This window comes from Sander lucioperca, chromosome 19, assembly GCF_008315115.2.
Source record: "Sander lucioperca isolate FBNREF2018 chromosome 19, SLUC_FBN_1.2, whole genome shotgun sequence".
NCBI lineage: Eukaryota > Metazoa > Chordata > Actinopteri > Perciformes > Percidae > Sander > Sander lucioperca.
This window is the reverse complement of record NC_050191.1, coordinates 19,213,055-19,226,812: the sequence shown is the minus strand read 5'-3', so window position 1 is coordinate 19,226,812 and position 13,758 is coordinate 19,213,055. Positions and strand designations below refer to the sequence as shown.

Sequence of the window (13,758 nt, the reverse complement as noted above, 5' to 3'; positions counted from 1 at the left end):
TTCTTCTCTAATATAAATATATTGCATTCGAATTAGCTGCTTTGTGTGAATAATTAGATTGTCATTATTGTCATATGTTGTGCTTTTTTTTAGTACTGTAATCACATACAAGTCGATTTAGTTAAAGGGTTTCAGTAGTTGGATCATGCATTTGTTTGCCTGCAGGAGAGTAACGTTCAGGCCCTGGACATCCTGTTCACGTACCACGGAGCCGAACTCCTCCAGCATCGGCTAGCTATCCTTCACAACTTTCCAGAAACCACCTCTCCACACGAGTACACCATCCTGCTGCCGGAAGCCTGGTGAGACACACACAAATGCACACAGTCATGAGTTAAAGGTGCTGTAGGTAGGATTGCGAAGATCCAGGATTTTGCCAAAAAAATTGAACATCAACAACTTCTCAGTCCCTCCCCCCTTTCTGCTAAAGCTCAAAACATTCTCCTAAGCCTCTCCCCCCACAAGGGAGAATGAATGCGTGTGCATGAGCAGTGATTGACACGCAGTTAGGCACAAAAAATAATCCATTAAGATGTACTGATATAGACAAACATTTATACATTTTTTTAAATTATTTTTTATTTTATTTTTTTTTAACAGACATTTGTACTTGAAAAGAACTTATTTTTCATAAAAATGAATCCCTCAGTGCAGTTTAAATACCATTTAAAAACGAACATTTAGACATTTTACAACAATTCACTTTACAAACATAGATGCAGCGGTGTAAAAATGCATGCATTACCTCAGGGACAGCACAGGGGCGCCTTCTCTGATGTCTGAAAATCCACATTTACACCTCTGGAATGAATCTGGAATCACACCTCTGTCGGAGCGCTCACTCTTTCTCACTTTTTATTCAGCCTTTATTCTCACTGTTACACAGCAGGAATCTTTCTTGCAGCTTAATGGCTGACATTTGCAAACATGGCAACGGCAGAAAAAGAGACACTTAATTGACACTTATAAATTTGCATGCAAACAACATTTAACATTTAAAATGATACAATACTTGAGGCAATGGTTGCCACTTGTCCGCCTGCACTTTGGTTGTGTTCTAGTTTTCATCTTTCAGTTCCTGCTGTGGAAATGAAGGAACGCTGAAGGGGAGGGAGTCGGGGTAGAGGCTATGTGAGAAGGAGATGATGGAGGAGTTTTTTGGAGGGGAATAAGTCATTCCTCACCCCTTTATGGTTCACTAAGAGAGGTGACAGACAGACTGGACTTACTGATGAATACAGCCAGCCATCCATTTTGCCTTTTTGTTTCCCCTAACTCGCTTCTCCTTTTTCCCTTTCCTACATTTTCAACTGTTCCTATATTGCTTGAGCCAGTTTTTAATTTATTCATAAACCACATATACATTTGTATAAAGAAAAACACAAATACAAGGCCATAGTCCGTTGGAGCTAAAGAACATATAAATGGATAGAAATGATTGTTCTTACGGCCTCCACCGCCACACGCACACGCACACACACACACACACACACACACACACACACACACACACACACACACACACACACACACACACACACACCCCGCCTCTCCCTTTTATTAGCCATATCTGAGTTTGTATGGAGGTCATGTGGCTGTAGCTCTGCAGTGAGCATCCATCATGGCTCTGCCGCTGTGGGGCAGTTTTCCTATTTTCCCAGCCTGTGAGCACCAACTGCTCCTCCCAACAGCGCGTCGCTCCTCCACTGCAGCAGACGGAGTCAGCTCACGCCATCTGTTTGGAGCTCACTCGCTCCATACTGGAGTCTTGCTTCACTGAAAGGGGGAAAATATTTTTCTGTAATATTGATCAGATCTGCAAGGGGACCTCTAGACGTGCGGAAGAAAGCTAGCTTTAAAGGGTTGGCCCTGTGGAAATAAAAATAAACCAAAACACCAGCTCCAAGTTTGCTTTGCGTCTCCATATCCCTCCCTGACTCTCTCAGGCTGACGTGAAGTAGATTAGGGGAGCGGGCACGGAATAATTCATTCTTCCCATCGATATCCGAGCTCTCACACCAATATTTACTCTCCACCCTCTAACCTGGCTGTCTTTAATGAGGAAAGAGGACCAGGGAGTTGGGGAACGACAGAATAAAAAAAGTATGAGGTTCACTTTCTGTGGGCATTTTAGAGGAAGAACTGAGACTTCTCGATATCTGTCTTCTTGGTGTTAAAACTCCAATCTGAATGGATGAACTTGTGCTGGAGTGTTGGTAGAAATCTTCCTACTTTTGTGCATTGACATAAATCACATCTGCTCCTCGGACACATCTTATGTATTTTGCGATTGGATAGAATTTATGGCGGTGTTAAAAAACTGCTGCAGCGTGTGTGCACTCGGCATTTAACTGCACCAAAGCTATAGATGATTTGTAGCCCGCGCTATCTCCTTGAGTTTTACAGCCACAGTACATAGTTTTCTGTCTACAGACAAATAGATAACAACAAGAAATGCATTAATCCTAGAATAAGATATAAACAGCTTCTGTTCACCCCGGTGCCTCAGTATGTGTGCGTGCATTCATATACTTCTGCGAGTGTGTGTCTGAGTCTCGTCAGCACTGACGCGAGGTTACAGAGTCATTCTTCACTTTGGTTTCTTTTTTGTCTGTTCCCTATTTATCTTCCTCAGACCTGTCACACTCAAGGAGACCAGGAAGAAGTAAAGCTTAGTACCAACATGGCGTTTAGGAAATAAAAGTCCTGGCTATTTACAACCGAGGCACAACTCGGACTCTTTTCCAAAGTTCTTTGAATTGTTTATTGCTGTGCTTTTGTTTTGTCTTTTTTTCCCTCACACGTTCTTTGCCTATTATGCTCTGCTGTTTCCATTTCCCTTATGTTGCTACCTCTCACCAGTGTTTTCCTGTAGTTTATGACCATGTATAGTTTGGGACAGTAAATGTCTTTGCTGATTTATCAAGTGCCATTATAGGTTGGTGGGTAGATTATTTTGACTCCTGGCTAGTCATTGGCCTTTGTTCTGATATTTGCTCTTGAGCATGTTTTTTCCAACAATTGGGCCCTTCCTCTAATTTAGTATCCCTCCCCTCCTCTCTTCTTCTATGTCTTGCTCTGCCTCTTTCTCTCTTTTTGACTTATTTGTCTCTTTCTGTTTTTCTATTACCCTCTCAGCATGAATGACGGAGGTGAGTTGGAGTTGATTCCGTGGGACGAGCAGAGACACAGAGAGATGGACTGGTGTGAGGCAGAGGAGTTCAGGTAAACTGCAAACACACCAACATTATCACACTGTACACTAAGCGTTATAATAAACCAATTCTTTAAATCAACTGATATCATAGTGAAATCTCTCCATACCCACGATAACAAAACCACTGAGTGTAGAGTTGTTAAAATTCATGCTCCACACAGGCCAGATGCTTGTGCTGGCATCATTATGTGAAACAAAACATGACATCCTATTATCTAAATGTGAAACAGAACCATAACAAACTAATACCAAATCTTGTTGCACTGCCAATTTATGCCATTTGCTTGCTCCAGGAGGGAGGCCAGCTTCATTGACAATTTAATTTAGCAAGCTCTTTTGTTTTTATTACTCTTTGGTTGTAGAGTCATAATATCAGTTGGCTATTGTGGTATGCATGGCCAGGGATTGCAGGGTGAAATTTTGATACTGTAATTGTGTGTTGGCAGCAAGGTTTAGGACTTCTTCTGTTTATTTTCTCTCTCTCTTCTCGCTCGAACCCTATATCCTCCTCCTGAAAAGATGAGGGCGGTGATATTCTATTTTTTGGTTATTCTCAACAAATCCCATGAGAAGACAGTGTGTTACTCTGCCTCTCAGTACTCTCCGCCTTCCCTATACTGTCTGTGGCTTCCACCCTGAGCCCATTGGCTGCTACTGAACACGAAACTCTATGACAACGGATCGTGAATATATCACTGTCATTTTAAAATGCAAAATGTATTTACAGCAGCAGGACACTGAATGTCCGATCGACTCAAAATAAACTGGAGAAACCCTTTTTATTGTTATGAAGAAACATGTCGGCAAGTGCAACAGTGAGACTCATTGATTTTTTTTATATATAGATTTTGTACTTAAATGAAGCTCTATGGCACAGAGCAATCAGCAATATCAGACAGTACTTGTTAGCAGGATATATGTATTGTTGTTTTTGCTTTTAATGCATGCATCTAACTCCACTCTCCCTCCATGTCTTCCTCAGAGCAATGCTGGACCAGAACTTGTTTGATGATGACAGTTTCCTGTACGAGGGGGCTCCAGAGCTGCTGAGGTTCCGCACAGCCATACCTGCCATCGAGCTGCTGACCGACTGGTACCAAAGCAGAGCTAAGGACATCGACTCCGGCTCCAGACAGGTGCGAACGCTTAATGTCTTTGCAGGTTCTCAGTCGCGGCTATAAAACAATAAGCAGTGAGTGCATCTCTGCAGAATCAAAGCATCAGACTGCTGATTGCCACAAAGGCACTTTGTTCAAGAAAGGTTTTGGCTTCCAACAGATCCCACTTACCGTTAAGGTGGAACATTTTTCACACTCTGCCAAGGTTCCTTTTCAGGTTGCTTCTACTTGATTGGAACTTACAGCAGGACAGCAGCAGTAAGAGACCTCTGGCAATTGTGAAGATGATTGCCTTTGCACACTTTTACTTTTACATGATTGGGGCAGAAACATATGACAAGCTTAGATTCAGACCGCAGAAGAGATGTTGCCAACCTCCATCAGTCAAGGTCCTTTTGATCCTATCTGTGACAGTCATTATCATATTTGCCATATGGACTTTCAATGAAGAGTAACCAAAGCTTCTGTCATCTGCGTTCTGTTGCTGTAACGGAAAAATAGGACTTGTTTAGTGGAGTAATGGGATGTAACCACTGGAGCTGCCCACTCTCTCCGCCCACACTATCCACATGGCAGCTCTGTCCTTTCTTTACCTCCTTCACAGTGATGGATCAAGGTTGTCACATCACTCTCTTTGTCTTTGTGAAAGCACTAACTAGGGTGCAGTCACATCTTTCTCCCTCATTTCTTCATTTCATCCCTTCCACTGGATGTAAAGAGGGTGGAGGAGAAGGGATTTTGGGGCCCATTGCTCATTTCTGAACTGGGGAATCGTGCCTTTCATCATCCACTCAGAGAGGAGTGAGAGTGAGTGAGCGAGCGAGCGAGTGAGTTTGTGTAAAAGGAAGTCTTTGTTAATCTCTAGGAATCACACCAGCTCTCTCTTTCATTCTCTCCCTTGTTCTTTTTTTTAATTCAACCTCATCTCCTTTTGCTCTCTCACACAGGAGCCTCTAGGGAACGTCCCACACTCTCACATCTCTTTCTTTTTCAAACGCTTTTTTACAATCACATAGACACAACAGAGAGAGAGACATTGGAACTGCTCTGCTGCTGTTTGCTGAGCGTTTTTTCCTCCTTCCATCCTCACTTTCTCATCTCATATGTTCTCTCTTGTTTGCACGCTCCTCCCATCCCTCATCTGGCCCTGTTTATGCTTGGGAGAGCGTTTTAATGGAGGAAAATGGGGTTTGATTAAAAGGAGCCACATCAGAAGAAGCTGGAGTGTTTTAAACCAATCACAGAGCCGTAGAAAGCGAGGCGCTGAATGGGAAGATTGACAAGATGACTCAGAGGGAGAGAGAGATGGGTTAGAAAAAGAGAATGGAGAAGGGAAGTGCAATCGAAAGAAAGAAAAAGTAGATAAATGCTGAGCCAAAGCAGCACCCTAGTTAGGTTAGAGTGTGTTACAAACAGAAATAGGGGAGGGCAGGACTAACAGATGATGTAAAAAAAGGGAAAGCAATATCATGGAAAGCGCTGTCTGGGGGAACGATAATCACAGGTTATAAGAGGGTGAAAGGGTAGAAATAAAGGATACGAAAGAAAAGTGTTGTTTGAAACACTGTTGACACAAATGACACAAAATGAGACGGTGGCTTTGGAAAGCAGACAGAGAGGGGAGACAAACGGAAAATGTGAACACAGGACAGGGAGGAGAGACAAAGGAGGATCAAATTGAGTTGGAAAATTAAACTGAAGAGTCTGTGAAATTTGCTGGGGGTGGGGAGGAGGGAGACAGTGAGACAGAGGGCACACCTTGTCTACAAAGCCCAGAGAATGATGAGAGGAGGGCATGGAGACGAGGTTGTAATTAAAAAGTGTGAGATTTTAACATCTGAATTGTCTGTGGTTAGCTGGGGAATCTAACTCTGGAGAGCAGGGAAAGAGAGGAGGGTGGAGGGAACAAGGTGATTTGGGTTGTCTCTCGTTCTGTGTGTGTGTGTGTGTGTGTGTGCGTGTGCGTGTGTGTGCGCGTGTGTGCGTGCGTGCATTTTACAAACTAGTGCAATGCCCGTTGAAAATGTGCCTGTTTGGAATGGGCTGATTGCTTGGCCTGTGGTATTGCTGCTTGTAGAATTCATCAAAACCAAATTGTACCCAAAAAATACTTACAGAAGGACCCCAAACCACTTCATATGCAACTCCCCTGTATACCCTACTACTAACTTACTGATTTACCTGACAGAGAACATTGCAGATTCAGAATGTAATCACAAATTGCAGATTCAGAATGTAATCACAAAATATCACAATGACACTGTGGAGTAATCAGACATTAGCCTCATGGACTCAGGGCGCAGTGTGCTACCCATACGGCCCGTTATGAGAGCTAATCAACACGTATCTGCGTTAATCAACCACCAGAACCGGAGGGAGGGAGGGAGAGAGAGAGAGAGAGAGAGAGATCTTATGTCGTATGATCGTTAACGAACTGCCTGTAGTAAGACACCTGTCAAGTTTGAAATCCATTGGACTAACGGTTCTAGAGATATGCGCATAACACACCCACACACACACACACACACACACACACACAGACAGACGTTCCTGCAATTTATAGATAGATAAAGGTGTGCAATTATTTATTCAGCTGTAAATGTGTTGAGATCAGCTGAATATGACAGTGTTGCAGACCCTGCGTGTGTCAGTGCGTGCATGTGCTCGTGCACAAGCAAGATGCTGCGCTAACCGCTGTGCCAAAGGGCTCTCTTTCTCTAAAAGGTGGAGAGAAAGCAATCATCACTACAGGGCCCAGCGGCATCTGCTATTGATTAGCTAGCAGCCACAGGTGGCTGAGCATCGATTGGCAGGGCGCGCCGCCAGCGTATAGGTGGTCGGATATCGATTGGTTGCTCTTCTGGGTGGAATTTTATCGATCAGAGTATCGGGAAGCCCAAATCTTCTCTGTTTTATTGTCCAAACAATAATGGTAGGATAATAGTAATGACTGACTGGTATTTAGTTTTGAATTTGTTGGGATATTGTTGTTTTTGTGCCAGTTTAGTGACCTCGCTAACAGTTTTTTATTTGCATGGCACTTTGCTCTTAACAGAATTCACTTGCTGCACAACTGGGTTAACTGGATTGTAACAAGGCGGAAAGATACATGGCACAAGATACAAGTACATGTACATAGATGTACAGTTTAAGAGAATAAAGGTGCTCTAAGCAATGTCACGCGTTTTTTAGGCTACAACATTTTTTGTCACATACAGCAAACATCTCCTCACTATCCGCGAGCTACCTGTCCCCTGAACACACTGTAAAAAAAAAAACGCGGTCTCTCTAGACAGCCCAGGCTCCACAAACGCCAACAAAAACAAACTGCGCCAACCTGCACCACGAAACATAAACAGTGTTCCAGCCAGTAACCGACAAGAAGGATTTGTGGGTGGGGGTTGGGGGGTTAGTGCGCAGAAGGGAGGGGGAGGGGACAGGATGAGGAGGAGGGAGGGGCGAGCTAGCCTCTGTTTTGTTTGACAGCACTTCGAACGTCAACAAGAAGTGACATCACCCAACATCACTTAGAGCACCTTTAAATATTATAGGTTTCACAAATGTTGGATTTCTATAGTGCTTCTGTACTGCTTTGGATTGGAGTATACAGCGATATTTCTTCTTACCCTTTTGAGTTTGCTCAATAATATTTAATGCCTTTAGAAGTTGAATTTGAATATGATTATTTCGTCATCCTGCTGGATGGCTCTGAAGTACATCAAATTTAGTACATACATTCATGGTCCCCAGAGGATGAATCCTACTCACTTAGGCGATCTGACTTTCCCTCTAGCGCCACCTTAAGGTGGACATTTTTGGATTTTTATTGAAAAGTCTTGACAACTGCTGGATGGATTGCCATTGAATTTGGGACAGATATCGATGGTTCCTAGTGGATGAATGACTTTAGTGATGCTCTGACATTTAGTCTACAAGCAGGTCAAAGTTTCCATATATCCAGTGCATTATCTTTACATCTACAAGATGGATTGGCAATACATTTTGTTCCCCAGCGCACCTCAGCAAGTCTCAACAACTGTTGGCTGGATTTCCATGCATTTTGTGTGCACATCCATGGTCTTTGTGAACGTTTATGATCCCCTGACTTTTTATCTTTTTATAATTACGTCACAATTTCATTTTTTCCAATACATTGCTTTATCTATAAAATAACAATTTGGCTATCTTTACAATAAGATGTAGATGCTTCACACTGACTCGTTGGACTAGACTTTAGACTTAGTTTTTTGCTCCTCTCTCCTCAGCATTTGTTTGTGTCCATCAGGTGGACTGCGCCCTATCGTTGGTACGTCTGGGGAAGGAGCGGGAGATCCCAGGGCTAGAGCTCTTGTGCGATGACTTGGTCACCATGGAAACACTTGTGTATGAGACATCATGTGAATTGAGTCTGACACTTAAAGATTTGCAGCAGCTAAGAGACATCGACAAGCTCCACCTGCTCATGAAAAATGTAAGTGGCCTAATTTACATTTTTCACTGGAAGGCTTTTTTTCCCCATAAAATGTTTTGAAATCAATTGTTGGTTTAAAAAGAGTTATTATTCTGGGAAAGAATAAAAAGCATGTAAACATGTTATAGTAGAAATATAAAGTATGAACCTGTAAATGAGCATGGTGTGGGACCTTTAATAGTTTTCACAAAACCCAATTTAGAGATGAATACATTTATGTTTTTTTTTACAATGCAGTATCTGCTGACAAAAATATTGCCTACCCTCACTTTCCACCATGTTAAATGTGCATTTCCCAGCATGCTGCTTTGTCTAGTTCACAGTGTGTGTGGTGTTCATTGTCAGTAACACTAAGAAACCCCGCCTTCCATTTCCCTGCAATTACATTTGGTTTTAAAGTTCCATTGTGTGGTTACTTTAATCCTTTATTGTTGCTTAAAACATGATGTATGCTAATTGGACTTTGAATAGGCAACGAAGCAAATAAAAAAAAATGGTATAATTAAAAAATTTATTTAGGAACAATCTCACTGTAAATCCGTTCTTTTAACTCTGAAGTATCTGACATTTGACAGTACAAACTTTCCATCCAACAGCAGCGAGAGAGCTATGAAAGCTAGTCTGTTGCAGGTACTAGAGTTACAAGTCCCCTTGGAGTACATAATATGAGCTGTCCTCTAAATTGTAGCTAATAACTGCCAGCTTAAGCCTGTGAGGACCACTGCCAGTAGGATCTGCCATATAGGCAGGCAGCCAGCAAATGTTGTTGACTGCACTAACACATGCTGTTTGACTGGCGCTCCCTTTTGGGCTGTGTGTGTGTACAGTATGTGTGTGAATGTTTACCGAACTCGCCTCGATTAAATCTCCCTCTTTGCCTGCATCTGATGTCTGTCTTTATCAGAGACACAGTACAGCAAAATAAAATGTTTGCCTGTGGGTGGGTGTGCAAGTTTGCATTTAGCATCTGAATATTTTTTTTTTAATCTCGGTTTTCCTGTGGATGCTCTGTTATCTGTATATCCTCCTGAGTCAGAGCTGTCGCAAGGTGGGTGTGATGCCGTGCACAAACTTGACATGCATCCGCTCAAATCACAGCACAACCCACATGCTGTAGCGATTAAAGTCCAAGTTCAGGTTTAATTGCACAGTACGATTTCATGTAAATGCAGTCTTAAGTACTTTGCACTGTTCTAAAAACATAAATCTCTATATGTGAACAAAAAAGAATGTATTTCCTCTGTAGCAGCAACACACATTAACTAGCATATCATTTCTGGCTTACTGGACACATGACAGAAGGCCTGCTAATTTTTGCTGACACATAAAGGAAGGACAAGTACAAATGTGCTAGCTTGCTAATTTCATTCTTAATAAATCCAAATATTTCAAATGAATTATTCAATTTAAAAACAAACAAGATAATGCTTGCTTTGTTCAAAGGGAGCCACTGCTGTTACATACACTACTTTAAAAAAAAAAAAAAAGTAATTTACAGCAAAATGTTGAATTTTCAGTTAATAAATCACCTGACAATTTCCAAAATTAATGTTGTACAAAGAAGTACAGCGATAACTCAGTGGCCAAGGTAGCCCTGACCTTAGACATGTCTCAATACAGAGCAGGCAGTAACTGTTGAAAGAGAATGAAACAAGTATTTGAATATGTATATATGAATTTTGGGTGATCAATCAGATGATCAATGTTTATCAGTATTTTGGAATAAGACAAATAGTTAGGATCATGGGACAGTAGTTCACAGGCTGCAGCCACCTGTTCCTATCCATCCTTAAAGTAAATGTATTTCTATCACCAGTCCAGCACTGAGCGCTATGTGAAAGACGCCTTCCAGTGGATGGTGCCGTTCTTGCACCGATGTGAGGGGCAGAAAGAGGGCGCTGCTAAGTCTCTGCTCAGAGAATACTTGGTCAGCCTGGCCCAGCGAGACCTCACCCTGCCCCTCATCAACTTCCAGCACTCCAAACCTGACGTAAGTATCCAAACACCCACACAAACACAAGTGTCAGGGGCGTCACACTTGGGAAACCATAACACACAAACACACACACTGCACCTCTGGCTGTTTGTGCCATGTCAGGGCCAGTGTCGTACCCCTGGGCTGTAAATGTTATATTTATGACCCCATAAGGGCACAGCCAAGGACATGTCTCCTGGCTATTAGAAAACATGTGCACCGCACACACACAAACACTCAAAGGGAAGAATAAGCTCAAAGTGATACAGTGCCTCAGTGCGTGAGTGCAAAAAGACGATAAGTTCAGTCACGCCTCGATACATCCTCTCCTCTCTCTCTCTCTCTCTCTCTCTCTCTCTCTCTCTCTCTCTCTCTCTCTCTCTCTCTCTCTCTCTCTCTCTCTCTCTCGCTCGCTAGTGCCAGCAAAAGATCATTGGGGACCCAGACCAGCTGATGGTGGTCGCTCTGGATTGCATTTACAGCTGTGAGAGAGATGACCAGCTCAGCCTCTGTTATGACATCCTGGAGTGTCTGCCGCAAAGAGGCTACGGGTCAGACACACACACACACACACACACACACACACACACACACACACACACACACATACAAACACATGGATCATGTTTACACACGTTCACACAATCTCAAATAGATTTATTAAATGTAAACCATCATATAAATATGGTAAAGCAGTCCACCATTGCCTCATATACAAGAATACATTGGTGCCACTCCTCCCACCTCTCTCCTTCCACCATTCTGCCTCTCTCCTAGGACCCATCAATAAACCTAAGTACCACCTCTGTTTCTGCCTCCCTCCATTTGCACCTTTTCTTCTCCTTCTACCTCTCTCTCATGCTTAACTCTGACTCCAAGGAGCCATCAGTTAGCCTAGCTACAGTCTATACAGTATTTCCTACCTACTGCTATTGCTGTCTCTACCTCTCTCTCTCTCTCCCCCTACTTTTTCTGTAAAACATTTTATTTCATATGGCAAGAGGGCCTGTCCTTTAAGTCTCCCGTGAGGCTGTGTGGGGATGCAGTGCATTTCAAGGAGAGTGAGAGTGATACAGTAATAAAAATGCAGCAGAGAGGTAAAAAGCAAGAGTACAAAAGAGCAAAATTGTTGATGAAATGGACGTGTAGAGTGTCTGAGTACTTTAAATTAATTAAATGCCTCATTCTTAGATGGATTATCCTTCCTGTGTGCACCTTAATTGGAAAACCGAAGGACTACTTTAAGGAGTGCTTTGTTTTGTTCTTGACAGTTGGCTGCAATAAGGCAACCACACTTCTTAACAATGGCATCTTTTGCACTTTTCAACGGGCTCACATAGCTCGCTTTGGCTGCGCTGTGGTGGTCTGTGCTGTGATTTTATGCCTTTCCACCACACACTCACAGCAGGGGATAACTGCAATGAAACAAGATATTGTGGTACGGCTTGGGAGCATGGCCACTTTCAACCCACAGTTGCTGTTGTATAATGTAGAGTCTGTGGCTTGATTTTTTGTTCCACTCATATGTTTCCTTGCTATACTGTTGGTGGTGTATTTGCTGTGTTAAGCTAATGCTAATTCTAGCGCCATTTTAACCAAATCACACAAAAACACCTACAACAAAATGTTCAGCTGTTACTTAACAGTCAGCATCTTATGATCTGTTGGTTATTACCTTTCTAGCTAGCTAACTCTGATGGGCTGCTAATCATCTCACTATTAACCTCAACTATTAGCAGCAACACTAATAATCTTGCTATCTGTAAAGTTTGAGTAGGTAATTAGGGCTGTTTTATTAGGGCAAATTACCAATAGTAATATGTTTAGTACTGCTGTTACTTTTGAGTTTAGTGAGCTAGCTAGCGAGGGGATTACCCTCAGTCAGCTGATGCTTGTTGTTGTTATGCAGATTGGTTTTATTTGCAATGCAGAGTTGTTTGTTGCACCGACAGCATTGACATTTTTTTGCAATCTCAGCAGCATAATGTCCTTCCAAAAACAATGTCCCGGTCACTCTGAATAATCCACATATCTAGCTGTTTTCATTTGAACTACTTTCTGCCAAAGAAATAATCCCTATAAAAACGGTAGTTACTGACCAATCCTGGTCTGCTTCATGCTCTTTGTAAGTATTCAAATGGATAAAGAGCTTCTAGGTGACACATTTGGAAGAGGAGGATGACATAGGAGCAGAGGTGGACTTGGTAAAATGTTTTCAGGAATCTGACTCGATTTAAGAAAGGAAGTGCAATGTATCTCACTGAACACATTTATAGACTCAGATGTGGCAGTCTCACTTGCCGTTTCACATACATCTTGTGTTATATTTCTCACTCCACCAAAACAAGCGCTAAGACCAAAGTATTGAATGCTATCGTTGAATACTGCAGTTAAACAATTGAGCTTATTAACTACTCAAAATAGGATCTTACTGTACAAATATCTGAGTGTTTATAAGACTGGTACTGTACGTTTTTTTCTAAATCAGCACATTTCATACTAAGCATTTCACTTTGCCAGACAGGCTTCCTTTCTGCAGTGTTTGGATTAGCAATGCTGCAAGGCTCTACTGTATATGCAAGGCCTTCAGCTTCTCATTTCTCCCAGCAGTGATTTCTCTTACTTACTAATCTTCAAAATTGCAATGCCAGCGTAGAATATTACAGATTTGCGAGCTAGGAGAGAAACCATGACTTAGTAGTTTCAACCCATTTTTCAATTATTTTTTTTATTTTTTTTTGGTGAGACAGCTTAATTAGGTCTAAGTCTGCTCAGAAGAATGTGATGTGCATTCGCCCTAAGAGAGTGGGACATAGGGAAATGGGCAGGGGATTAGATGGTGGTCAGGAAGGGAAGGAAATAGAACGAGGGAGAAAAGGATATTAAAAAGGAAGAGCAGGAGGTGGAGCAGCAGAGACGGTCAGAGCGGAAGAAGAGAAATGCATTAAGAGGTCAAGATTTTGTGTATGTGAAAACG

General features: G+C 42.2%; 1 protein-coding gene across 2 annotated transcripts in view; it reads left to right on the top strand.

Annotated features, from left to right (window-relative positions):
• The window catches only part of nbas (NBAS subunit of NRZ tethering complex), a 157,978-nt gene that overhangs the window by 35,405 nt on the left and 108,815 nt on the right, over positions 1–13,758 (top strand). The window contains exons 21-27 of one of the 2 annotated variants that reach the window (XM_031321689.2): positions 166–302; positions 3,139–3,225; positions 4,200–4,353; positions 8,621–8,806; positions 9,843–9,854; positions 10,623–10,796; positions 11,199–11,332. In XM_031321689.2, coding sequence (XP_031177549.1) covers positions 166–302; positions 3,139–3,225; positions 4,200–4,353; positions 8,621–8,806; positions 9,843–9,854; positions 10,623–10,796; positions 11,199–11,332 — 884 coding nt within the window. The remainder of the gene's footprint in view (positions 1–165; positions 303–3,138; positions 3,226–4,199; positions 4,354–8,620; positions 8,807–9,842; positions 9,855–10,622; positions 10,797–11,198; positions 11,333–13,758) is intronic. The other variant, XM_031321691.2, reaches the window with a different exon arrangement.